This window comes from Eupeodes corollae, chromosome 1 (assembly GCF_945859685.1).
Source record: "Eupeodes corollae chromosome 1, idEupCoro1.1, whole genome shotgun sequence".
Taxonomy (NCBI): Eukaryota; Metazoa; Arthropoda; class Insecta; order Diptera; family Syrphidae; genus Eupeodes; species Eupeodes corollae.
Window position 1 is genome coordinate 151,269,180 of NC_079147.1, and position 27,528 is coordinate 151,296,707.

The 27,528-nt window shown below is 36.9% G+C and overlaps 3 protein-coding genes across 4 annotated transcripts in view; 2 read left to right on the top strand and 1 right to left on the bottom strand.

Annotated features, from left to right (window-relative positions):
* LOC129943098 (ras association domain-containing protein 8) overlaps positions 1-27,528 on the top strand; it is a 447,741-nt gene that overhangs the window by 86,218 nt on the left and 333,995 nt on the right. The gene's annotated exons all lie outside the window — the stretch shown is intronic.
* LOC129943101 (adenosine 3'-phospho 5'-phosphosulfate transporter 1) lies at positions 1,262-16,428 on the top strand. Its single transcript, XM_056052335.1, has 5 exons — positions 1,262-1,736; positions 1,834-2,066; positions 10,018-10,853; positions 10,922-11,047; positions 15,791-16,428. Exons 1-5 carry the CDS (start codon positions 1,705-1,707, stop codon positions 15,959-15,961), a joined length of 1,398 nt encoding a protein of 465 aa, XP_055908310.1. The 5' UTR covers positions 1,262-1,704; the 3' UTR covers positions 15,962-16,428.
* On the bottom strand, positions 20,411-21,815 carry LOC129943104 (keratin, type I cytoskeletal 9-like). Its single transcript, XM_056052338.1, has 3 exons — positions 21,701-21,815; positions 20,785-21,633; positions 20,411-20,597 (listed from the first exon to the last, which is right to left on the bottom strand). The coding sequence occupies exons 2-3, from the start codon at positions 21,625-21,627 to the stop codon at positions 20,505-20,507; spliced, it is 936 nt and encodes a 311-aa protein (XP_055908313.1). The 5' UTR covers positions 21,628-21,633; positions 21,701-21,815; the 3' UTR covers positions 20,411-20,504.

A 27,528-nucleotide genomic window follows, 5' to 3' on the forward strand; every position in this document is an offset into this window, starting at 1 on the left:
TTCTTTCTAATTTTTCATCCCGAATTTCCGGGATGAAATAAGATCTATGAAATTTGATGATCACACTTTGTATATTTTTTTAATTAGATTATATTTTTGTCATTTATCTCACATATGATATTTTGTAACACTCGAAGAAGCATCTTTATTTACTTTATTTATTTAAATTTTGTATTCATTTACGATGCAAAAAATTTAACTTCCTCTTAAATCCTTGAATGAGATGAAAAAAACATGGCGGATTTAACATGATGAACTAAATGAACAAAATTCATTTTCTAAGCGATTTGAAAAAGAACTGCCAGATTTGTGGTTTTGGTGTACAGGAGGAATCAAAAATACTTTGAAGCTTTGCGATTTTAGGCTGAACTTCATGAGGCTTCAACAAATTTAAAAAAAAAGAGACATTTAATTAATTGTTAAATTTATATTAGCTTCATTAGAGTTTCAATTAATATTTGATGCGACTTCAAAATCGGTAGGAATTTTTGTACGTTCACCTAAGCGGCGTTGGAGGTTTTATATAAAAAGGTTAAGTCGAAATATTCTAAACGAGATAATGTAGCCGTAGCCACTAGATGCCTCCACCATAGAGTCACAAGGATGATACTTAATCAAAATAAGAAACACGACAGCTTTTGAAAAATAAATAAATTGTTAATATTGTTGAAATTATGAACTGCAAATCAACCTTAAGATTCAGTTCTGTGTCTTGTGTCTATTATCTGAACATACCTTATATCTCTTTTATCTAAACACGCCTTTTAGTATTCTTGCATTTTGAATTGTTTCATTCTCTTTTTGGCGCTTCTCGCTTTTGGATTGTTCTAGACTTCTCTCTATTATTTTATATTCAATTAAAAGTATTTTGTAATTAAAAGTAAAAGCGTTTCCTTTCATCATTTATTCCTTGGATTTTTATCAAATCCCTTCAAATATATCAAAATTAGAAATATGCAACTCTAATAAATAGTTTATAAAAAACAGTTTGCTCGAAAATAAAGTTCAGTTTATAACAATACTCAACACAAATAGGACGTGTTCGTCATTTATTTTTATTTCTATAAAAATATCGTGGGTTTTTAAATGACTAAGCCCCTTCACATTTATGTATGAAACCACCATAGCACAATTTGTTGATCATAAGTGTACTAAAAATTCACCTCTCCTTAATACAAACAAAATATTATTTTCCTGTCACTTTCAGGTGAATGACATTCGCTGTCATCAACTAGAAACTACATTACCAGCAATTCTTTAAAAGGAGAACGAGAAAAACATTTGGTTTTCGTTTTTGCTCTGCGCGCGATAGCCTGCGGCTGTTTTGCGGGCATAATTTATACAAATTTATCCATAAAACAAACAAATATTGTTCTTATGTATGTTTATAATAAACAACAAAAAACACAAGTGACGATAGCTTAAGCCTATGATCGAAACTACAGTAAAATGATAAGTTATACGAGCAACCTTTCGGCGTAACTAAAATGCCTTGAGGGGCTTTTTAAACAAAAAAAAGAAAAACTATCAAGAAAGCAAAGAGGTACGACTTCGCGACTGTATAAAATATTACGTGTCAACCAGAAACTAACATCAGGACAAGAACCTAAGCTCGCACAATTTGAAACGCAAACAACCTTCCTGAACTGTTCAACGCCGCCAACGACAACGACCACGACGTTTTTAATAATTATCAGCACCACAATGGCCAACATAGTTCCTGATTTAATTATCTGGTAAGTTTCATAATGTTCGTTTTCATTTGTTTCTATTATATCCTGCCTAAGATGGTTATCGTTATCTGTTATTATAATTTATATGTTTCTATTATAGCGGTTTAATCCTGGTTTCGCTGCTGGTGATACATTTTTTCTCGGATTTGATGAGAGTGAGTTTGGGTGGATATTACACTCAGAAGACACTGTCACAACTTGTAGAATCTCAGGCCAAAGAATACTCCTGGTTGCTTAAACTTATAGTCAATTGTTTTGGCTATAGCTGTGTATTTGTACCTGGTTACCTAATCTATAAATATGTTAATCGCACAAGTTATTTGGAGAAAACAAGTAAGTTATTGGGATTTTCTTTTAATTACCATAAACAATTAACTTCGAGAGGTAAAAATAAAAACAAATTAAAAAAAGAGATCTTAGATAATCCAGATAGAGATAAGTTAAAAACTATTACAGGTTTACTCGTAAGGTCATTTTTAACGATGATATATTTGTTTCAATTTTTATTTATCTACAAGTTTAAAGCTAACAGATTTGATCTTAATAATTTAATTATTGTTATGTATCCATAGAGTTACTTAACTAAATATATTGAAAAATTTAAACTATAATTTGGCTCATTACTATCGTAGCTTGTTCTGTAAAAAGATTCAAAGAATAATTTTCTGCCACGCTTCTTAGCGGAACATTCATAAGCATAAATGAACAATGTACGTGATAATAATAATGATTATACCCTATAAATTTCACAAGAGAGTAAACAAATCATAAGAAGGCATGTGTTGCCTTCTACGCCTGCAGCAAAACTTTCGGCAAAAAGTGGGGACTTCAGTCGAAAATGATTTTATGGACGTACACAGCCGTAGTACGTCCAATCTTAACATATGGTTCGATTGTGTGGTGGACTGCTCTTAGCAAAGCCTATAATATTAATAACCTAAAGAAGGTTCAGAGAACAGCTTGCGTGGGCACCACAGGGGCCATGCGTACTTGCCCAAAGGACGCCTTAAACATTATTTTGGATCTTCTACCAATCGAACTTTTTATTAAATACATAGTTTCCTGCAGCGCTATTAGGCTGAAGGAATCAAACAGCTGATTGTCAAAACCTTATGGTCACAGCAACACAACGAAATTGATTCCCTCAGATATTATCTCGGTAGACACTGACTACTGCACTCCTACTTTGAGCCTTAGTAAGGGTTTTAAGGTTATTTTCTCATCGAGAGAAGATTGGGAGGATGACATCGTCTCGATAGGTTTCGACACAACCATCTTTACTGACGGCTCAAAGATGGAGTGCGGAGTTGGTTCTGGGATCTTTTTTGAATCCCTAAATGTAGCCAAATCCCTTAGGCTTCCTGACTTTGCTAGCGTTTTTCAGGCTGAACTACTGGCAATAAGGGAGGCATGTAAGATACTTAAACAAAACCCAAATCAAAACCGAAATGCGGCTATCTTTACAGACAGTCAGGCAGCTGTCAAAGCCATTAACTCGGCCATATCCTCATCAAAATTGGTCCAGCAATGTCGCGATGAGATTGCGAGCCTGAATATTAACCTCGGTGTCACCCTGATCTGGGTTCCGGGCCATAGTGGAATCGTGAGAAAAGAACAGGCTGACGAGCTAGACAGGCAAGGATCGGCCCTTCATAGCTCACTTGCGGAAATGGTGAAAATTCCTCTTGGTGCTATGAAGGGAAAAATCTTTTCTATCTACCAAACTGAATCAAACCGAAGGTGGAGCAATTTACCCAACTGCATTATATCTAAGAAGATATGATCCACCTATAACAAAACCCGTACAAACGATCTTCTATGCAGGCCAAGGCAAGACATAGCCAGGATTGTACCGGACATTGGCCTACAGGAGTTCATGCAGAGAAGTTGGGTATCTCTCACAACACCTTTTGTGAAATGATAATCCATTTCCTCTGCAAATGTCCTGCTTTGGCAAACACTAGAATGAAATACTTTGGAAAAGCATTCTTTCAAGAACTTGATGAGCTATCTGAGACGACGATTGGGAACCTAATCTCTTTTCTCAATGCGACAAAATGGCTCTAACATAATCGCTATGAAGATTCTCTATAAATCTATCCCTTTCAATCGAAGGTCAAGCGAGTTTTTGGTATCAAAACGGCGCACTACAGTGCTAATTGGATCTCAGGCTAGGTTGCCTTGAGATCGCCATTTCTACCTACCTAAACAAATCATCTGGAATCTAGTTGTAAAACTGGTCTTCTGCAAAAGTTCAGTTATATACAAAAAAAATCATTCAAGTTATAGACCCCAAGTGGAAGAAACGTATTTCATCTGCTTTAAAAACAATTCTCGACATAGCTCGAGAAATGGAAAAAGCAACAAAAACACCAAAAAAATCTATTTTATCATATCCTCTACGGGACATAAAACCTAAATCATTTGTATTGATCTTCGATCACTACAGTAAAACAAATACAAGCAATGGAGTATACAAATCACTGTATACAAGCTAAAACTGAATTTCAGCAAGTATGTAGCTCAACCCTTAGAGTGTCTGCTACCACTAATCATGCTCGTAAAATTAGCCCAGCAAACGCAAATAAAACGGCATTTGTATTTGAACTTGCTAATTCCACTGAAGTCCAGGTGGTTCAGTCATCAACTATACACTTAGCAGGAACACGGATTTCCATTAACAAGGATATTACTGCAAATGAACGGTCAGAACAATTGCATTTGCCGCAAGTTAAACGATGCCTTTCCAGAGCTGACAACGGCTTTCGTATCGAAATAAAACGTTGAACTCTCACTGTTAACGAGCGCAGACGATACAAGTGCAACCCAAAAGGCGTAATAAAGACTTCTGTTGAGAACGCAGTCGACGTATGCTGTTGTCTTAGATCCACCGAAGAATCATGTTTCTAATATACAAAACCTCAAAAATTACCAACCCAAAGTCTGTCAGGTTTTATGTTATAATGTAGCTGGTCTTGCAAATAAGTCAATTTTATGTACTTACTTACTTACTTAAGGTGGCGCTACAGTCCGGGGCGGACCTGGGCCTCAACCAACAAGCGTCTCCAGCCAGCTCGGTCCCTAGCTAGCTGTCTCCAGTTTCGCACGCCAAGTTGGTTGAGGTCCTCTCCCACCTGGGTGCGCCACCTGAGTCCCGGTCTTCCTCTACTGCGCCGTCCCTCGGGATTGGATTCGAAGACCTTCCGGGCTGGAGCGTTGATGTCCATCCGCTCTACATGACCTAGCCATCTAAGCCGTTGGACTTTGATTCTGCTAACTAGGTCAGTGTCGCTGTACAGCCCGTACAGCTCGTCGTTATATCTTCTCCTCCATTCTCCATCTATGCGTACGGGACCAAAAATCGCCCGAAGAATTTTTCTCTTGAAGCATCCTAAGACGCTCTCATCTTTCTTTGACAGGGTCCAGGCCTCAGCGCCATAAATGAGAACCGGGATGATGAGTGTCTTATAGATGGTGATTTTACATGCTCGAGAGAGGACTTTACTTCTCAATTGCCTTCTAAGTCCAAAGAAGCAGCGATTTGCAAGAGTTATTCTTCGTTTGATTTCAGCGCTGGTGTCGTTGTCTGCATTAATAGCGGTGCCTAGGTAGACAAAGTCCTTAACTACCTCAAAGTTATAGCTGTCCATGGTGACGTTTTGCCCAAGACGCTGTCGTTCAGTGTCCTTTTTTGATGACAGCATATACTTGGTCTTGCCCTCATTGAACACTAAACCCATCTTCTTCGTTTCCGTCGCAATGCTCAAAAACGCTCCACTGACATCACGCTTTGATCTTCCAATTATGTCAATATCATCTGTGTATCCGAGTTATTGGATTTACCTTTGGAAGATTGTGTCTCTAGTGTTGACGGTTGAGTTTTGCACAATTATTTCCAGAACGATGTTGAAGAAGTCGCATGACAGTGCATCGCCTTGTCTAAAACCTTTTTTGACATCAAATGAATCGGTAAGATCTTTTCCGACCTTGATAGAGCAGCGTGCATTCTCCATCGTCATTCTGCACAAACGGATAAGTTTGACAGGGATGCCAAAACTAGACATTGCTCGGTAGAGCTCTTCCCTATAGATGCTGTCATACGCGGCTTTAAAATCGATAAAGAGATGGTGGGTATCGATTTGAAGGTCCTGGGTTTTTTCCAAGATCTGCCGTAGTGTGAATATTTGGTCGATAGTGGACTTTCCTGGTCTGAAGCCACACTGATAAGGACCAATCAGGTTGTTGATGAATGGCTTCAGACGTTCACATAATAGGGCAGAGAGGATCTTATACGCAATGTTAAGGAGACTGATGCCTCTGTAGTTGGCGCAGTTTAGAGGGTCTCCTTTCTTATGTATCGGGCACACTATGCTGAGATTCCACTCATCGGGCATGCTTTCTTCCGACCATATTTTGCAGATGAGTTGGTGCATGCTCCGTACCAAGTCATCGCCTGCTGCTTTGAATAGTTCGGCAGCGATGTTAAGTTAAGATATAGCTATCTTCACTTCGTCAAGGTCGGGTAGGCGGAATTGTTGATCTGCGTCGCCGAGGTTGAGTGGTTCTATCTCCCCCTTACAGCGGAAATCGGTTCGTCGTCGCCGTTATATAATTTGGAGAAGTGATCTTTCCATATTCTCAGCATCGACTGTGGTTCTACTACGATGTTCCCTTGATCGTTTTTACAGGCTTCGGTTCGTGGCTGGTACCCTTGGGAGGTTTTTTTTACCTTTTGGTAAAATTTACGAACCTCATTCCTGTTGTGACATCCCTCTATCTCCTCGATCGCGCGCTTCTCATGCTCTCTTTTTTTCCGTCTAAGAAGCCTGTGTTCCTCTCTCCTCTTCTGCTCGTAGAGCTCGCGAGCAGCTGTAGTCCTTTTGTGCAGCGCAGTTTTGTATACCTCTTGTTTCGCTGCGTGAGCTTGCCGGCATTCGTCGTCAAACTAGGGGTTTCGCTGTGGTGGCCGTGCGAAACCTAGCACTTCAGAGGCGGCATCTCTGATGGCTGCAAGGCAATGTTGCCACTGGTTTTCAATGCTTAATGCAGGAAGCATAGGACTCCTTAGGAGGTTCTTAGAGACTCGATCGGAAAAGGACAATGCAGTCTCTTGCGATTGTAGCCGTCTAACGTCGAATCTTCTCACAGTACTTCCTTGTTTTGGCTTGGATCGGGATATCCGTAGCCGTACCTTGGCTACAACGAGGTAGTGGTCCGAGTCAATGTTGGCCTCTCGGAATGTTCGGATATCCTGGATACTGGAGAAGTGTCGTGCGTCGATCGCAATGTGGTCAATCTGGTTGACGGTTGATTGATCAGGAGATTTCCATGTCCCCTTGTGGATATTAAGATGCGTGAACTGCGTACTAGTTACCAGAACGTCTCGCCCCGCAGCGAAATCGACCAGCCTGAATCCGTTGTTGTCGGAGGTAGTGTCGTGCGGGCTGAATCTCCCGATTATGCCACCAAAGATGTTTTCTCTTCCTAGCTTGGCATTAAAATCTCCTAAGACAATTTTAATGTCATAGCAAGGGCACTGCTCATATGTCTTGTCCAAGAGCTCGAAGAATATGTCTTTGGTGTCTTCATCTTTCTCCTTATGTTAACGAATTAAGCCTTGATGCGGATTGTCGTGATGCGATCGCTCACACTGTTGAAACTCAAGACTTTTTGCCTGAGCCTAGTTCCAACAACAAATCCACACCCAAATAGACGCTGTCTTTGTTCTCCGTAGCAGTCGACGTAGTAGATATCGCAGTCTTTTGCCCGGTTTGCGTTTGCCCGGTCCATCCCATCGCACTTCTTGGATGGCTGTAATATCTGCCTTGCAGCAGTTTAGGGCTTCCGCTAATTGTTCGGCTGCACGTGGTCTGTTAAGGGACCTAACATTCCAATTTTATGTAACTTTTTTAAATATAAATATATGAATTTAAAACCTTTTTTTATATGAAACTTTTATTATATCTGAACACATCCAATACTATGAAAAATTCTTCAAAGGTTTTAAACTACACTGGGTTCCAGCAAGCGGAGGGTGTTTATTTGGGTATGATAAAGGTATAGAGTCTGCACTCCATCTACACTTTATAAACTATAATGAAACTACCATTTTAAGAGGTATATTTCAAGGTGAAACTGTCAATTTAGTTCCATGCTACCTAAACTGCAACCAGTGGAGCAGAGATTAAAACATTTTGAAAAATTCGTTGGAAGAATTTGAGATGAGTAATTTCATATTGATGAAGGATCTTAATGTCAGAACAGGATTGAGGGGTTCAGTAGATATTGGGGCAGTACCACAGCAGTCAGTCCCTGATTCTAGAAGTTCAAAAGATTCTACAACTGACAGAAACTGCAATGCATTTCTTGAGTTTCTGGAAGATATTGGTGCATTTATTCTTAATGGGAGAAGCTTTGGTGATACAAGTGGAGAATTTACATTCGTATAGAGTAGAGGTTAATCAGTCATTGACTATTGTTGTTCATCTTATAATTCGTTAGGAATCATTGAATATTTTTCTGTAAGCTGTAAGACATACTCTGACCACATGCCCTTAAATCTAAAAATAAAGTCATCTGAAGACATCAATAATAATTCGACAATGCAGTTACTTCCAAGGCTGAAGTGGGTAGAAAGAAAACATCCAGATTACATAAAGAAGTTAAACGAAGTTATACCTCAGTACGTTGTGCGTGAAGATCACATTGAATCAAGATGTGAGACAATAAAAAAGTGTGTGTACGAAGCCAATGGACGATCTAACAATCAGGTTATAAAATTCGAAAGGAAGAAACCTTGGTATGATTCACAGTGTCATATTGCTAGAAAAGAATCCTTGAAAGCACAGAGTATTTAAGAAATATAACCTGGAAGCTAGTAGACAAAATTATGCCGTAGCAAACAAAAAATATAAGGCTCTCTTATATTGGAACATTGGAATACAAATCACGGCTAACGAGTTCATGGAACATTTCAATGGCACACTGAATTCAGTTACGTCAAGTATTACGTAACCTATAACAGTTTTCGAAACCATTCATATTCCAATGCTTCATAGTCACATAGAACTATCTGAAGTGTCTTCAGCAATAGAAACAAAAAATGAAAATAAAGCACCCCGTATTCCGAATGAGTTCTACGAAAACGCAAGCATTTCATTTGTTGAAGAGATACGCACTCTACTAAGAGATATCTTTAAACAGGAAATATACCTTCTTTCTTCAGAAAGTCAATAATTTTCCCTCTACACAAAAAGGGTGATGCCAGTATCGCTTCCAACTATCGTGGGCTCTCCTTTCTTGACACGCTTTACAAAATATTTACAACAATTCTGCTTAGAAGGCTCACTCTCTGGATTGAAGAGAACAACATACTCGACGAATACCATGCTGCATACAGAAAACAATATAGTACAGTTGACCAAGTCTACCACCTTTCTTGTATCATCCAACTTCAGCTGAGCCAGAAAAAAAAGCTTTACGCTTTTTTCCGTAGATTTGTCAGCGGCGTTCGATAATATTAACAGAGAAGAATTGTTTAACAAATTATCAAACATAGGCGTCTCTATAAAACTGTTGTCTATTATACGTTTATTGTACAAAGATACGACTGCTATAGTCTGGGATGGAACTAGTACGTCTAGCTTCTTCCAGACATCCAAAGGAGTCAAACAAGGATGCGTACTGAGTGCCTTTCTATTTGTACTATTCCTAAACGATCTACACTTAGAACTTCCAACTGGTCTCACTGTGAATGGTATGCAAATAAATATTTTGTTATACCCGGACGACATAATTCTTCTTTCTGACGACCTAGTACCCTACAATCGGCAGATATTGCAATAATTGGAACCTTGCTGTCAACTTAGAAAAGTCTAAAATAGTAATTTTTAGGAACGGTGGTAGAATAGCAGCAATGGTGAGATACTTAGCTTTTATACTATAAAACTTAGCTGTCACCATGATGTTTGAGTTTTCTGAGACAATGCAAAAAATAGGTCTCCTTCTGATCTGACTACAAACTATGAAACATATATACGCCCGAAGTGGAATAGTTTACCCTTGAGCCCAACTCCTTCTGAATGTGGAATTTCTACCACGTTCTTTCTTGGCAGTGAATAGGAAATACCAGAACAAAGTACATCGACACCTCCTTTCCAACCCTTATTTATTAAGCATTCAAAAAATGACAAGTTTTTTTTTGAGTTTAATAAAGCAAGGAAAATCTTATTTTTGCATAACTCGTTATTTGTTAAATAATATTATAAAATTTATTTCTTCTTAGATCAAACAATTATCCATTCGGCAGTTCGAATGTGCATCACTGGAACTATCCACAACGACAGCGAACGCATCGATTCTTCACAAACAAAAACTCCACCAGGACTGTCATCACCTGCCGCAAGCTCAGTTAGCAGCTCCATAAAACGCACAAGTTCCCAGGAGGCCGTTTTGCTAACTTATTGTTTTGCTGGCCTTATGTGTTCCTATCTTACATGGGGTGTTCTTCAAGAGAAAATCATGACACAAGAGTATGTGAATTTCGAAGGGAAAACCTCACATTTCAAGGATTCGCAGTTCCTTGTTTTTGCAAATCGATTACTAGCCTTCAGCATAGCTGGCATATGCATACGAATGAGACAAGAGCCACGTCATCGAACGCCCCTCTACAAGTATTCATTTGCTTCGTTTTCGAACATTATGAGTGCTTGGTTCCAATATGAAGCCTTAAAGTTTGTCAATTTTCCGACTCAAGTTCTGGCTAAGTCATGTAAAATCATTCCGGTGATGCTGATGGGAAAGTTCATGTCACGCACAAAATACGAATGCTATGAGTACCTGACGGCAGTAATGATATCGGTTGGAATGGTTTTTTTTATGACTGGTAGTGCAGAAGAAAAGCGAGTTTCTTCGGTAACAACAATTACGGGAGTATTCCTCTTAGTAATGTACATGGTTTTTGATAGTTTTACAACGAATTGGCAAGGTGCACTATTCAAAGCTTATTCTATGTCACCAATTCAAATGATGTGTGGAGTCAATTTGTCAAGTACGATATTTACAGCGGCATCGCTATCAATGCAAGGAGGATTTATGGATTCATTGACTTTTGCCTCTGAAGTAAGTAACTCAATAAAACATGATTTGAAATCGAAAGATGTTTCATTTATTTATTGTTTTTTTTTCAGCATCCAAAGTTCATATTTGATTGTATAGTTTTGTCGATAAGTTCCACAATTGGACAGCTGTTTATATTTTATACAATTTCTGTGTTCGGTCCAGTTGTGTTTACAATAATAATGACATTGCGGCAGGTAAGTCTCAAAACAGTCAATTTTCTGTTCTTTTGTTTTAATATTATTTCACATGGTCTGAAAAAAGCCTAAGTAAATACTTTATTTTATATGCAAATTCAGTAATGATCAAACTTTGTTACCTGCACTTACCAGATAGGTCTACTCCACGACTATAAAACTCATTCACTTCAGAAAGCAGCGAAAACGCCATGAGTTTTGTCAGCCGTGAATATGAGACGATAAAATGTATTGGCAAGAGATGAATTCTACTTTATATATCTTTAGCATTTCCTCACTGTTTAACTTTAATTTATTGAAAGTATGTGGGTTGATGTTATATGAATTTTAAATTTTTCGTGATTTTAATATCTGAATTCAATCAGTTTTATAGGTTTTTGTTGGACTAACAGTTATGTTAAACTATGCAAATTTAAAAGCTCTCATTTGGGTGACAGCTTACATTAGTGTTCATTGAAATAAAGAAGTATGCTGTAGTGCGAATATATGAACAGTTTTGAACACATTCAGCTTATGAACAAATATAGAAAAAAAGAAATAATCAAGGGTGTTTTTAGCCCTTTGGTTTTCAAAAAGAACTAAAACGCATGTAATTTATTGTTAAAGTCAAACATTTTTACAATAATAAATAAAGATAAGGGTTTGATATTATGTTCTAAAAATGATTTCGGACTAGTAGAGGAAAAGTCCAATTTTCGATCACTTTCTGGCGTATGTCAGCAATAAACCACCGAACTATCTCTTCCAAGGGGTCAATTATGTCGATCTTATCTGCGTTTATAAGTGAAATCACATAGCCTAAACAAATATAGCTCAGCGGTTTTAAATCGCACATCTTGGAAGCCATGCCACATGCCCACGACACTAGATAATATCGTCATCCCTGTATTTTTCTTTTTTTTATACTTTCTAACATTTGTGTATTCTTTTTTCTTTATCTTATTTTCTGTATCGTATTTTTGCTAATAAAATTGAAAGATCTAAAGTTAACATTCTTGTTGAGACATTTGTTTTATTCGGAAATCGGCTGTCCAAATGACAATATGCCCTTCAATGGATTGACTGTTTCTTTTCGTCGTCGAGCGAATCAAACCATTATATCGGTAATAAACTTGCACGATTTTTATGGTTTATATGGATCGTTAAGGGATTACGTTCAATACTTTTGACTTAATGCTGTGCAGATTTAATTCTTGTCGCGCTTCACTATTGTGGACGTCGTTTGCTTAAAAATGCCGGTTTTTAATGACAGATTCTACTTCAAGCGTTTCTTTTTAAGCTTCAAGCTTCACCCATTGTAAGTCTTTTCAGTATTGAATAGCAAACCAAAGTGAGCATAAACAATGTGACAGCTGTCAAAAAGACCTACTCCGAAAAAAGTTTTGCAAGATTAAAAACCACACGTCTAAAAAAACACCCGTTATAAAGCTGAGACAAGTTATAATTGTTTTTTTCTACAAATCAACAATGGTCAAGTTTCTTTGTATGAAAATATAAAGGACAACAATACAAAATAACACTGCTGTTAAAGAAGTCAATTTACTTGCAGCAGAATAAGCTGTTAATTGGATTCTTCTTGTTGGCTCGAGTAGTATCCCTCCTATCAAGCTTGTTAATTTGTGCTACTTTAAAGCTTTCCTTTCGAGTAGATACAAAAATAGCATTCGTCTAGCCTGTCTCTAAAAGAATCAATTTCCTTTTCTAAAAATCACCCTATTTCACTTTTTTACTAGAGGAGAGCAGATAGAACACCACATTGCGGTGTCCCTCTACTAACGAATCTTCTAGCAGAAGAGTTGCCCAGTTTCGTCAATTATTCTGCTAGTCACCAATAAATAAATTGAATCCCCAAGCGAACTCTTGATAGAAAATATAAAAATGGAATATAGAGCGGAGCACAAGAAATAAAACACGACATGGTTCGTTGAAAGTTAAAATGCAAGAGAGAGAATTTTATTTAAATTACAATTATAACAAATAATGTAGGATAAAGATGGGTTACAACAACTGAAAGGAGTTGCCAGTAATTTAATTTTTTTAGTTTATTCTATTACAATACTCCCACTTAAACAAAAGTAATTAAATTTAATAAAAAATGTTTACTTGGCAAATCTCAACCCTATCCCTTTAGCGCAAAAATCGTTCTTCACTTTTGTAACCGCTTTGGTTAAGAAGTCTGCCAGCATTTGTTTGGCCTTGATATACTGTACTTTGATGTTTCCTTCGGTAACTTCGTGCCTTACAAAGTGGTGTTTGATGTTGATGTGCTTTGATCTAGCTCGATAAGCATTTAGTTGTGATAGATCAATCGCACTCTTGTTGTTGCAGTACATAGTTGGTGTAGGGGTGTTACCAGTTAGTTCTCCAACTTAGCGCTTTAGCCAAAGTGCTTCTTGCGTGGCTGCCGATAGAGACATATACTCTGCCTCTGATGTTGAAAGCGCTACTGTCCGTTGCTTCTTGGAGTTCCAAGAAAGCGGTGATCCTTGTAGCATAAACGCATAGCCTGTAGTTGAACGCCGCGCCGTTCATCTACGTCGGAGGCCCAATCTGCATCGCAGTAGACGCAGAATTCTGACTTGCCATGTTTTGTATAAACAAGTTTCGCATCTACAGTGCCTTTAAGGTACCTGAAAATAGGCTTTATAGCTGACCAATCAGGCTTACCCAGATTGTTATTGAATCTGCTGGTTGACTACCGGTGAGAACGTTTCCTCATAGTCAATTGATTTGGACTCAGCTCTTTATTACAAGCCTCGCTTTGTAACGTGAAATATTCCCAGAATAATCACGCTTCGTCTTATAGACCCAATCACTTATAGCAGTCAATCACCTTACGATCTACCGGTTTAGGAACAAGATTCCAGGTCTCGTTACTGATAAGAGCTTCGAACTCTTCTCTCATTGCTGCGCGCCACATATCAGCTTCTGGGCTTGACAACGCCTCTTGGATGTCATACGATCCCTTGTTACTTCACGAGCAATGAACGACACAAAATCCTGATTGACTGTAGGTTTCTTAGGTCTCGATGATCTTCTGATTTCGGAGTTAGTTATGGCACTATTGATTCCATTCGGTGGACTATATCCGTTGTCCGATTCAGGAACATCAGTGCTGTTAGCCTCGGACTCCGAATAATATGTGTCACTATCAGCAGCTGATTTGAACCCCCTCCACTATTTGTTCATCTGAAGTAGTGGGATTAAGAAGTTGATAGGCTTTGTTGTCCTCACTGGACCCGATTAGTATACATTGTACTGACTTGGGATCAAACTTCCTTCGCTTCTGCTTGGGTACGTGAACCATTGCCTGACAACCAAGCACCCTCAAACGTTCTAGATTGGGTTTCACTCCAGCCCAGGCTTCCTCTGGTGTAATGTCTGCCAAACCTTTTCTCGGAGACCGGTTGATGATGAATACTGCCGTCATCACTGCTTCACCCCAGAATTCAGTCTTTAAATCGACATCAAAAAGCAAGCAACGAGCTTTTTCTAGCACCGTTCTGTTAATTCGCTTTGCCAAGCCGTTTGGCTCTGCTCTGCTGCTGTTTTTTGATGTTGGATACCATGTTTACGCAAACAGTTGAGCAACACCTTTTACTAGGAACCGTTGTCGGAACGCAAAACTTTAATGGTTTTTTGAGTTTGATTTTAACGAGACTTCTGAACTGCTCGAATTTTTCTTTAACCTCGGATTTGTTCTGCAAAAGGTACAGAAAAGCTTTTAGACTGAAGTCATCTACAAAAATCAAAAAATATCTTTTGCTCTCGTTACGGTGCTTTTAAATGGAAGTCTAGCCTGCTTTGCCTTGCAGCAAACTACGCACGAGTCGACAACCTCACTTTCCAATAAACTCACCCCGTCGGCAATCTTCTTTAGTTTAAGTAGAGCATCTGCACTTGGGTGTCCCATACGACCGACAACGCTGTCGTACAGATTTATTTTGTTCATTCGCAATCGATATGTTGGCATGCTCGACAGATGGCTGGTCTAGCTTAATAAACACCTTCTTTCTTTGATGCAGTTGCAATCAAACAACCGTCATTGTTAAAAATCTCGGAACGATTACCCCTGAACACAACAGAATTGGCACTGTCTGTTAAACGGCTCACGGAGAGAAGATTCGCAACAGTACTTTCACCAGTAGACAACAACAACTTCAAATCGCCTTTCCCACCTACAGTCATCATGTTTTTATCTGCAATCACCAGCTTATCGCTGCTCGCATTCGGAACATTGTTCAACCAATTACGACGAAGGGTCATGTGCTTGGACGCACCTGAGTCCAAATACCATTCTTTTGAGTCCACATACTTGGCTGATAATGCGGTGAACAGAAGCTGGTTCTTATTATTCGACTTGTTGGAACTCTTAGCATTTGGACAATTGCCAGCAAAATGGACATACTTGTTGCACTGAAAACATCTCATACGCTTCTGCTTTTTCGTAAAGGAGGCCGTACAGCAAAGTACAGAAAAGTTCCTATCCACTCCTCACTTAACTGAAGTCCGATGCTTCTTATTTTATACGCCGTATTAATAATTTTGTTAACATACTCGTCCACTGACTCACATTATTCTAACTCCGTTGTTATTTGATTTTCAAGAGTCTATCTGCGTCGCTAAGAAAAGATTATGTCTCCAACACAATTCACTGCGCTTTTATTTAAATTAAAAAAAAAAAAAAACATAAAAAGATTTAAAACAAATTATATAATATTTTGATTTTTGTTTATTTTTCAGGCCGCTGCTATAATGCTGTCGTGCATCATATACAATCACAGCATATCTGTTTTAGGAGTCTTCGGAGTTCTAATTGTTTTCCTTGCTATATTTCTCCGAGTGTATTGTAACCAAAGAATAAAGGCTATTCGCAGTCGAGCAGAAGCGATACGTCCCAAACTATCAGTTTAGTAACTTATAAGAATCAAAAGAACAAAAAATCGAATTTTTAAGAAGACGTAATTATGTATAAGTAATCGTAGTGCTTCTGTAGATAGACTGTTGTTAATATATATACATAATATATATGTACGTAAAAGTTCTTAACGATATACCAGACGAAAATATTGTAAAATGTTTTATGCTTATTTTATTTACTTAAGACAAAAAAGTCTCGCGGTAGTAACTTTACTAAAAAATATTATTTATTTATCGGATTATGTTATTGATTAAAGTAAAATTTTATTGGAACAAATAATAAATCATTGTGTAATAGTATTTATAAATAGTAATTATATATATTTTTTATATTGTTGTAAATCTAATATATAATATATGAGTATGTGTATGTATTTAAAAAAAAAAGTTCAAAAAATTATTGTTTAATATTTTACATTGTGTCATTAAATTTTAATGAAAAATAAAAATCATGTTATATTCGTTAAATTTGTTTGGGGTCTAAAATATTGCTTAAACCTTAACCTCTATTATTTGGGATGCATTGAGTTGTCTAGCGAGTTTGACCCGTTTCTCGTAGATCATTTAAGCAAATTTGGAAATCCAGGAAGTGGTCATGCGTGTTATATTTCAACAAATGTCTGTAATGAATTTATTCATCTCATGGAAAGACAGGTTTTTAAAACTATTGTAAAAGAAGTCAAAATGGCAAAATATTTATCAATTAGCGTTGATAGTACAACCAATGTGTCTCATTTTTGGACTTTATTCCAATTAACGAACATAGATCTGATTATTTAGCGGAAACCATATTGAAGTTTTTGTGAGGAACATGACATTTCGATAACAGATTGCAGTGGCTACGACAACGCGCCAAATACGAGTATGTCAGGAAAGTTTTATGGTCTGCAGGCAAGAATCAAAGAAAAATCTAAATTTCCCACTTTTGTACAATGTGCAGGGCACTCATTAAACTTGATAGACTCATTAAACGTAGGACAGGCACGAGAGGCCAGATAGGAAGCATTTAGCCTTTGCAAACAAATACCAAAAACAAAATATTACCCTGGATGTTGCAATAAATCTGCTGAGTGCAAGAGAGGTGAAAGATGAAGACACCAAAGACATATTCTTCGAGCTCTTGGACAAGACATATGAGCAGTGCCCTTGCTATGACATTAAAATTGTTTTAGGAGATTTTAATGCCAAGCTAGGAAGAGAAGACATCTTTGGTGGGATAATCGGGAGATACAGCCTGCACTACACCACCTCCGACAACGGATTCAGGCTGGTCGATTTCGCTGCGGGGCGAGACGTTCTGGTAGCTAGTACGCAGTTCACGCATCTCAATATCCACAAGGGGACATGGAAATCTCCTGATCAATCAACCGTCAACCAGATTGAACACATTGCGATCGACGCACGACACTTCTCCAGTATCCAGGATATCCGAACATTCCGAGAGGCCAACATTGACTCGGACCACTACGGCTACGGATATCCCGATCCAAGCCAAAACAAGGAAGTACTGTGAGAAGATTCGACGTTAGACGGCTACAATCGCAAGAGACTGCCATGTCCTTTTCCGATCGAGTCTCTAAGAACCTCCTAAGGAGTCCTATGCTTCCTGCATTAAGCATTGAAAACCAGTGGCAACATTGCCTTGCAGCCATCAGAGATGCCGCCTCTGAAGTGCTAGGTTTCGCACGGCCACCACAGCGACGTTTGACGACGAATGCCGGCAAGCTCACGCAGCGAAACAAGAGGCATACAAAACGGCGCTGCACAAAAGGATTAGAGCTGCTCGCGAGCTCTACGAGCAGAAGAGGAGAGAGGAACACAGACTTCTTAGACGGAAAAAAAGAGAGCATGAGAAGCGCGCGATCGAGGAGATAGAGGGATGTCACAACAGGAATGAGGTTCGTAAATTTTACCAAAAGGTAAAAAAAACCTCCCAAGGGTACCAGCCACGAACCGAAGCCTGTAAAAACGATCAAGGGAACATCGTAGTAGAACCACAGTCGATGCTGAGAATATGGAAAGATCACTTCTCCAAATTATATAACGGCGACGACGAACCGATTTCCGCTGTAAGGGGGAGATAGAACCACTCAACCTCGGCGACGCAGATCAACAATTCCGCCTACCCGACCTTGACGAAGTGAAGATAGCTATATCTTAACTTAACATCGCTGCCGAACTATTCAAAGCAGCAGGCGATGACTTGGTACGGAGCATGCACCAACTCATCTGCAAAATATGGTCGGAAGAAAGCATGCCAAATGAGTGGAATCTCAGAATAGTGTGCCCGATACATAAGAAAGGAGACCCTCTAAACTGCGCCAACTACAGAGGCATCAGTCTCCTTAACATTGCGTATAAGATCCTCTCTACCGTATTATGTGAACGTCTGAAGCCATTCGTCAACAACCTGATTGGTCCTTATCAGTGTGGCTTCAGACCAGGAAAGTCCACTATCGACCAAATATTCACACTACGGCAGATCTTGGAAAAAACCCAGGACCTTCAAATCGATACCCACCATCTCTTTATCGATTTTAAAGCCGCGTATGACAGCATCTATAGGGAAGAGCTCTACCGAGCAATGTCTAGTTTTGGCATCCCTGTCAAACTTATCCGTTTGTGCAGAATGACGATGGAGAATGCACGCTGCTCTATCAAGGTCGGAAAAGATTCATTTGATGTCAAAAAAGGTTTTAGACAAGGCGATGCACTGTCATGCGACTTCTTCAACATCGTTCTGGAAAGAATTGTGCAAAATTCAACCGTCAACACTAGAGGCACAATCTTCCAAAGATCCATCCAATTACTCGGATACGCAGATGATATTGACATAATTCGACGATCAAAGCGTGATGTCAGTGGAGCGTTTTTGATCATTGCGACGGAAGCGAAGAAGATGGGTTTAGTGGTCAATGAGGGCAAGACCAAGTATATGCTGTCATCAAAAAAGGACACTGAACGACGACGTCTTGGACAAAACGTCCCCATGGACAGCTATAACTTTGAGGTAGTTAAGGACTTTGTCTACCTAGACACCGCTATTAATGCAGACAACGACACCAGCGCTGAAATCAAACGACGAATAACTCTTGCAAATCGCTGCTTCTTTAGACTTAGAAGGCAATTGAGAAGTAAAGTCCTCTCTCGAGCATGTAAAATCACCATCTATAAGACACTCATCATCCCGGTTCTCATTTATGGCGCTGAGGCCTGGACCCTGTCAAAGAAAGATGAGAGCGTCTTAGGATGCTTCAAGAGAAAAATTCTTCGGGTGATTTTTGGTCCCGTACGCATAGATGGAGAATGGAGGAGAAGATATAACGACGAACTGTACGTGCTGTACAGCGACACTGACCTAGTTAGCAGAATTAAAGTCTAACGGCTAAGATGGCTAGGTCATGTAGAGCGGATGGACATCAACGCTCCACCCTGGAAGGTCTTCGAATCCAATCCCGAGGGACGGCGCAGTAGAGGAAGACCGCGACTCAGGTGGCGCACCCAGATGGGAGAGGACCTCAACCAACTTGGCGTGCGAAACTGGAGACAGCTAGCTAGGGACCGAGCTGATTGGAGACGCTTGTTGGTTGAGGCCCAGGTCCGCCCCGGACTTAAGAAGAAGACGTACATTAACATACTAGGTTTAAGACTGATGGAAACACAAATTTGTTCAATATCGGTGATAGGTAGGGAAATTGGTTCACATGACATGGTTGAGCTAAAGGCAACAAGTAGCCCACCTCCACGATCTCCAGCAGTCACACAGGGATCCCTCCGGAAGACCATATAAGAGTTAACGTCAACAATTTCAAATCATAACATCGTAGTCGACATTACTGGTATAAAGGTAAAGCGTAGGGATTTTTGTACGAATTCCACTGGAATTATGATAATACATTTTCAGGCAATCAGGATTGGATGGAAAAATATTTGGGTTCTTTATTTCTCCATCGATGATACGTTTTTCGGCATGTAGTCGAATTTAGGAATCTTTATTCCGAAAGGCCAAAAAGATGAAAACGGATTGCATAAATTCAGCAGGAATTCCGATTTTAAAGTAAACATATCTCAAGCTTGCGCCAGATCCATTTTTCAGAAGTTTGTTAAAATGTTGAATTAGGCTTGATAGAATCCGCCTGACAGGTCCTAACCGGTAGAGGAACCAGATTGAACAATTCTTTTAAGTTTATTAAAAGGTACATGACAGCAGTTTTAGCGAAGGCGGAGGTGAAGACCGAAAACTGGTTTCTACTTCTATGATGACGAAATTGTCAAAAAAAACTCAATTAGTCAATAATGAAATATTTTTTCAAAATCCAGCTAAAATTCAACATCTGGAAAACGGTGATATACATTTTTTTTAGGCTTGAATCTTTTTTGAGCAGCCATATATATGTACTGTGACCTATAATTTAAAATCAAAATAAAAAATAATAACATTACTAATTTCTTAATAGTTTATTTATAACAAAATCTATAATACACAATTACAAATAATTAACAACAAGAGTCAATATCTTTATTGACTTAAGCTTAATCAACCAAACACAGGAGCAGTAGATAACGTCTGAATAACACTGTTAACTGTGTTTGCCACTCCACCAACTATCTGGCCAGGTGTTAAATTTGGCTGAAAAGAGGTAGGTAAATAAAACATGAGCAAAAGAACTTCAACAATATCTCTGAATTTTTGAGATAATATTATTCGAAAATCTTTTAAGTAAGGTTAACTACTCCTTGCTTAGCAAATACTTCTGTAATCTGCAAATGTGTACTTATTATACAAATCAAGTTTAGTAAAAGTGTTTTGAACTTACCATGCCACCTCCATTAGATCCAAAATTATTGTTACCGCCAGCTGCGCCAAGGCCACCGCCACTGCCACTGCCACCGCCACCGCTATTAGTACCATCATTTGTGGAAGAACTATCAGCGCCAGAGCCTGTACCCCCCAAATTGGAGTCATAATCGACAGGATCAATTGAAGAACTACCACCCGATTGTGACTGGGAGGGACCCTGATACGGTCGATTAACACCACTCAAAGCACCACCAGGCAGGAAGAGGCCAAGCCAATTTTGAAAAAATCCTCGAACTGGTCGATCACCGTAAATAGGGTCAGCCAAGCCTCCGCCAAAGCCTCCAGGTCCACCAGGATATCCTCCGCCGAAACCTCCACCACAACCTCCATTAGGGTAAACATTGTAGACATTGAAATCCCAAAATACTCTTCCCTCAGACTTGTGTTCTTGGTTGGCATTTCGGAAGTAACATCCGTTTCCATATCCTCCTGGCCCATAACCTCCTCCAAAAAGCTTGTTTGCCTTTTTCTTGAATGTCTTCCCCGATTCAATAGATTCTTGATTTTTTGAACCAAGGAATTTGGCATTCTCTGCATCAGCCTTACTTACCCTAAACGGTCTTCGAGTAGTTGTGCTGGGGGTTCTGTAAGATGATAGCTGCTGATGATAGTAGCGATTTTGAGCTGCTAATCGTTGAGCTTGGATACGTTGGGCTTGTGCTGCTCTTTGTTGGGCGTAATAGTATCTCTGTTGGTTCGCGTAGTAATCATATCCTTGAGGTGCACTTAAAACAAGTTCTGCTAATATTATTATAATTAGCAATACATACCACGAACTTGAAAGAACTTTCCTTAACATTTTAAACTAAAAATATATTTAAATTACGAGTATTATAATGATAGTTTCAATAATAGAAATGTTTTCTACGAACCTCATTAAATTTTTCTAAATAATATTCTGATCACATTTGGTTTTGTTAAGTGTTAGATCCACTTTCGAGGGGTCTTAGATTGTAACTAACAATTTGACTCAATCCTATCTAGCGTCATTGGTCGCTTATAACGGTGGGAATATAATTCATGAACTGGAACTTATAAATTTACATCATTTGATGATGGCATTGGGTGTTTTATTTTTAAGCTTTTGTTGTTGTCGATGTAGAAAATTTTCCCCTAAATGGGTTTTTCTTTATTTTTTAGCAAACAAAATCTTATGTAATAAAAATTCATTGACCTACTTTTGTGAGATTTTGCATACGAATTCTGCAAATGAAGAATTGAAGAGGTGGCCTACCTACGCTTCTTGATTAATTCCCTTATATGAAAATTTAAGTGGCACTACACTGTATTGAGTGTAGTGATGCTTTAAGTCCAACACCGTTCCCATTAAAAGTTGGAATAGTTTACTTGTTAAGCTTGTTTACCAGAGACTTTTTTCAATCAGTCTTAATGGTGACATAAATGTTAAAGTTTTATTAGTAGGCTAAACTTTAGCTTCCGCGTAGTTTATTTTAATGAACAGTTATTCAAAAAATGAATTTATTTATTTGTAAATTATAATTTCAGTACAAAATAGAAAAAATAGGCTGGGATGCGACCCAAACTGATAACTTCCCATCCCGTCTGCCGACTTGTCTTGCTTAAAAGTTTGTTTGTTTTCGTGCTGGGTTAAACAAGTTGTCAGTTGAATTAGTCTTCAAAATTTTAAAATTACCAACAATATTTTTCATATAGAGAAATAGTTTAGTTTGAAAATCTAGTCTCGTTAAATAGATTTTTAGTCGAAAACAAATGTTTACCAATTTTAGAAGCATTTCTAAAATTTTTACAAATTAGATAAATGAAATTAATTTGAGAGATATCAAGAACCGATAATCAATTTTTACCAATTTGCGTATTATTTCTTGTAGATTTTATTTTTTTATGAACAAAACAGACTTTTGGATTTTTATAAATAGCTACTAAATATCGAAAACAATATTTTCGATGAAATAAAACAAGTTTGAAGATAATATTTTTTAATTTTTGAAAATCTTTTTGATTCGAAAGTAAATGTTTAACAAGTTTTAGTATTGTTTTTTTAGGTTTTGATTTTTTTGTAAAAAACTGTCAATTCGATTTTTCTCAAAATTCTACTGAATGTTGACAACAATATTTTTTTAAAAGATAAAAGTAGTTTAAAACCAATATTTCAAAGTTTTGAAAAGATACTTGAGTCGAAAATGAATTTTTACCAACTTTTATACATATTTGTTAAGGTTTTTATTTTTTGTTAAAAAAAACTGTCAATTGGTTTTCTCTCAAAATTTTACCGAACGTAAAAAACAAAATTTCTTACAATATAAAATACGTTTGAAGCCATAATCTCAAGTTTTTGAAAAAATATTTGCGTCGAAATAATATATTTTTTTTTAAGTTTTTATCTACTAAAGGGTGTCCCAAAATTAACGCAAGATTTGAATTAAATAGGAAACGCCGTTTTTAGGCTTTTGATAGTTATATTTTTACTAGCTTTTTACCCGCGGCTTCGCCCGCAGTGGAGAAATTAAAGTTTTATTGTAGACATGTTCATTGAAAGTAATGTCTGTGTGTACTTGCTGCAGTTGATGTAAAATATCTTCAGCCATGTATTCTTTGTACTTATTCCAAAGAGTTTGAGGGTTAGAAAGACCGCAAGAAGATAAAAGCGTAGCGTAAAATTCCCTGATTTTATCTTGCGATCGGCATTGTACAGCTTCCTCCATAGTTTCATCCCAATGATTGTCATTTTCTAACAGTCGCGGAGCTTCACATGCTTCTCGGTAGGTTTGACATTCCTGACCATTGACAATTTTAAGTTCTGTAAAGCTAATTGAACCTCTAACATGATGCAACAACATGCGCAGACAAAAGCATTCAAAATTCGTAACATGTACGGTAAATATAGAAAAATTAGAAACAGTTGAAACTATATTCAATTGAATTAGATATTGTCGTCACCGTCGGTAATACAGTGGGTTGGTATTACAGTATTCAGGGTTGAAACTTCATTACTATGATGCTAGATGGCGTTGAAGTAGCTAAATTGTACGATATTTTGACAAACAATTTTCTTATTTCTCGTAAAATTTTTAATAAAAAGTATCCTATGTTACTTCTAATACCTTTAAGAGTGTAAGTGCAAAGTTTCATGATGATCGGTTAAGTAGTTTTTGCGTGAAAGTGTAACAAACAAACTTACATTCGCATTTATAATATTATATAAGTAATAAGTAATAAGTAATAAGTAATGAGTAATAAGTAATAAGTAATAAGTAATAAGTAATAAGTAATAAGTAATAAGTAATAAGTAATAAGTAATAAGTAATAAGTAATAAGTAATAAGTAATAAGTAATAAGTAATAAGTAATAAGTAATAAGTAATAAGTAATAAGTAATAAGTAATAAGTAATAAGTAATAAGTAATAAGTAATAAGTAATAAGTAATAAGTAATAAGTAATAAGTAATAAGTAATAAGTAATAAGTAATAAGTAATAAGTAATAAGTAATAAGTAATAAGTAATAAGTAATAAGTAATAAGTAATAAGTAATAAGTAATAAGTAATAAGTAATAAGTAATAAGTAATAAGTAATAAGTAATAAGTAATAAGTAATAAGTAATAAGTAATAAGTAATAAGTAATAAGTAATAAGTAATAAGTAATAAGTAATAAGTAATAAGTAATAAGTAATAAGTAATAAGTAATAAGTAATAAGTAATAAGTAATAAGTAATAAGTAATAAGTAATAAGTAATAAGTAATAAGTAATAAGTAATAAGTAATAAGTAATAAGTAATAAGTAATAAGTAATAAGTAATAAGTAATAAGTAATAAGTAATAAGTAATAAGTAATAAGTAATAAGTAATAAGTAATAAGTAATAAGTAATAAGTAATAAGTAATAAGTAATAAGTAATAAGTAATAAGTAATAAGTAATAAGTAATAAGTAATAAGTAATAAGTAATAAGTAATAAGTAATAAGTAATAAGTAATAAGTAATAAGTAATAAGTAATAAGTAATAAGTAATAAGTAATAAGTAATAAGTAATAAGTAATAAGTAATAAGTAATAAGTAATAAGTAATAAGTAATAAGTAATAAGTAATAAGTAATAAGTAATAAGTAATAAGTAATAAGTAATAAGTAATAAGTAATAAGTAATAAGTAATAAGTAATAAGTAATAAGTAATAAGTAATAAGTAATAAGTAATAAGTAATAAGTAATAAGTAATAAGTAATAAGTAATAAGTAATAAGTAATAAGTAATAAGTAATAAGTAATAAGTAATAAGTAATAAGTAATAAGTAATAAGTAATAAGTAATAAGTAATAAGTAATAAGTAATAAGTAATAAGTAATAAGTAATAAGTAATAAGTAATAAGTAATAAGTAATAAGTAATAAGTAATAAGTAATAAGTAAATAAGTAAATAAGTAAATAAGTAAAAGTATGATGATTGACTCGTAAAGTACATAGGATAGGGTTTGTGTATGGAATAACACATCGGAAAATGGCCTCCACGGCTTTGCATGCACATGCGCACTCTTTAGTTGAAATTTTCCATGACCATTCTGCATAAATGTGGCTGAATTTCGTTGATGCAGCGTTGAATCTCCTCCTTTAATGCACGGGTGGTTGTGGGCTTGTTGACATAGACTTGTGATTTCAAATAACCCCATAAAAAGAAGTCTAATGGTGTTAAATCACACGATCTAGGAGGCCAATTTTGATCAACGAAACGAGAGAGTACACGACCTGGAAATGTCTCATGCAGTAATTGAACTGTTTCACGGGTTGTATGACATGTGGCACCGTCTTGTTGAAACCACATATTGGACACATCAATATCATCCAATTTTGGCAGAAAGAACTGTGTAATCATGTCGCGATATCGAGCACCAGCAACAGTCACTGCTTGACCAGCATCATTTTCAAAAAAATATGGCCCAATTATGCCTCCAGCCCAAAATCCACACCATACAGTCACGCGTTGTGGATGCATTTGTTTTTCGACAATCACATGCCAAATGCGGCAATTTTGGCGATTGACAAAGCCATCAAGATGAAAATGTGCAAAAATGTGAAAAATCAATGTCCACTTGTTGATGTTCAATAATCCATTCAACAAACTCTCTTCTCTGTCCATGGTCATTAGGCTTCAATTGTTGTGTTAATTAAATTTTGTAAGCATGAAGACACAGATCTTTGGTGAGTATACGCTGTAGAGAGGTTCTTGAAATTTGCAATTCTTGTCCACGACGTCGAATTGAGGTTCCTGGATTGTCAGCAACACTCTCACGCACTGCTTCGACATTCACATTTGAACGGCTTGTTTTTAAACGGTCAGTGTGATTGGCGTCTCGAACGGATCCAGTCTCAATGAATTTTTCAATTAATCTCTTCACAGTTGACGAAGTTAAAACACTATTCCGACCATATTTTGTATGAAATTCTCGAACTACAGCCGCCAAGCTTTCACTATTTTTGAAATATTCTTTAATAATGAAGACACGTTGTTCTATCGTGTAACGCTCCATTTTTAATAACCCTATACTGTTAGCTTTCAAATTGCTTTTTTTCAGGGTTTGCCAACACTTCACTGCACAAATGGCGGCAAATTCAAATCTTGCGTTAATTTTGGGACACCCTTTATATAAAATTAAGTCGGGTTTCCACGATTTTGCATTTGTTGTAAAAATCTTGGGCTCCGTGAGTTCATAGCAGACAAAATTCAGGAAAAAGATCAACAGAAAAGCGTTGAACTCCGTTTAGCTTCACATAGAAAGCTATAGTTCCGATAAATGGAATTAAAACTTTTTAAATTTGTTGACGTTTCATGGGCCCTATATTTTAAACCAAAGCTTACTTTTGGGAACCTTTTTAGTCAACCATATGAAATTTCAGAGATATCGACTTCAAATAACGTATGAAATCTACAATGAAGGAATGATTCTGATTGAGGATCAATGCTTGACTATTGCAAACAAGCTTCTGATTGAAGTAGGAATTATTGCGCCAAATCGATCGATGCATTACTTGCAACTCAAAGTTGATTCTTTTATTATAATATTGCGGTACTCAACTTGCTGTGAAAAGCTTTATTATTAACGGCAAGTACGCAGGTGAAAATGTATGCATTCTCGAACACCAATGATTCCGACTGATCTTCCATTTGACTTCAAACGATTGCAATTCGTTCGCCTTGCGTTCGCAATGACAATGGCCAATCGCTTAGTGCTTTGCGGGATAAATTTAGAAAATCATTGTTTTTCACATGGGCAGCTATACGTTGCGTGTTCACGAGTTGGGAAACCATCCTCTTTGTTTGTGTTAACGTCAGACTAAAAAACAAAAAATGTTGTTTACCAAAGAGCACTTCAATGAAACGTAAATTTGCGGACAAGTAAACGGTGATTTTTTAAGAGCTTGAGAACTTTTTAAAAAAAAAAAAAACGCATAAAATTTGCAAAATCTCATCGATTCTTTATTTGAAACGTTAGATTCGTCCATGACATTTACTTTTTGAAGATAATTACATTTAAATGTTGACCGCGGCTGCGTCTTAGGTGGTCCATTCGGAAAGTCCAATTTTGGGTAACTTTTCGAGCATTTCGGCCGGAATAGCCCGAATTTCTTCGGAAATGTTGTCTTCCAAAGCTGGAATAGTTGCTGGCTTATTTGTGTAGACTTTAGACTTGACGTAGCCCCACAAAAAATAGTCTAAAGGCGTCAAATCGCATGAT

Excerpts from the sequence above, each read along its gene's own strand:
- LOC129943104 (XM_056052338.1), bottom strand. The coding sequence starts at position 21,627 with ATGTTAAGGAAAGTTCTTTCAAGTTCGTGGTATGTATTGCTAATTATA. Across the intron at positions 20,598-20,784 it reads GATCTAATGGAGGTGGCATG|CCAAATTTAACACCTGGCCA; the intron begins GTAAGTTCAAAA and ends ACCTCTTTTCAG.
- LOC129943101 (XM_056052335.1), top strand. The coding sequence starts at position 1,705 with ATGGCCAACATAGTTCCTGATTTAATTATCTG. Across the intron at positions 1,737-1,833 it reads GTTCCTGATTTAATTATCTG|CGGTTTAATCCTGGTTTCGC; the intron begins GTAAGTTTCATA and ends TTTCTATTATAG. Across the intron at positions 2,067-10,017 it reads AAGTTATTTGGAGAAAACAA|ATCAAACAATTATCCATTCG; the intron begins GTAAGTTATTGG and ends ATTTCTTCTTAG.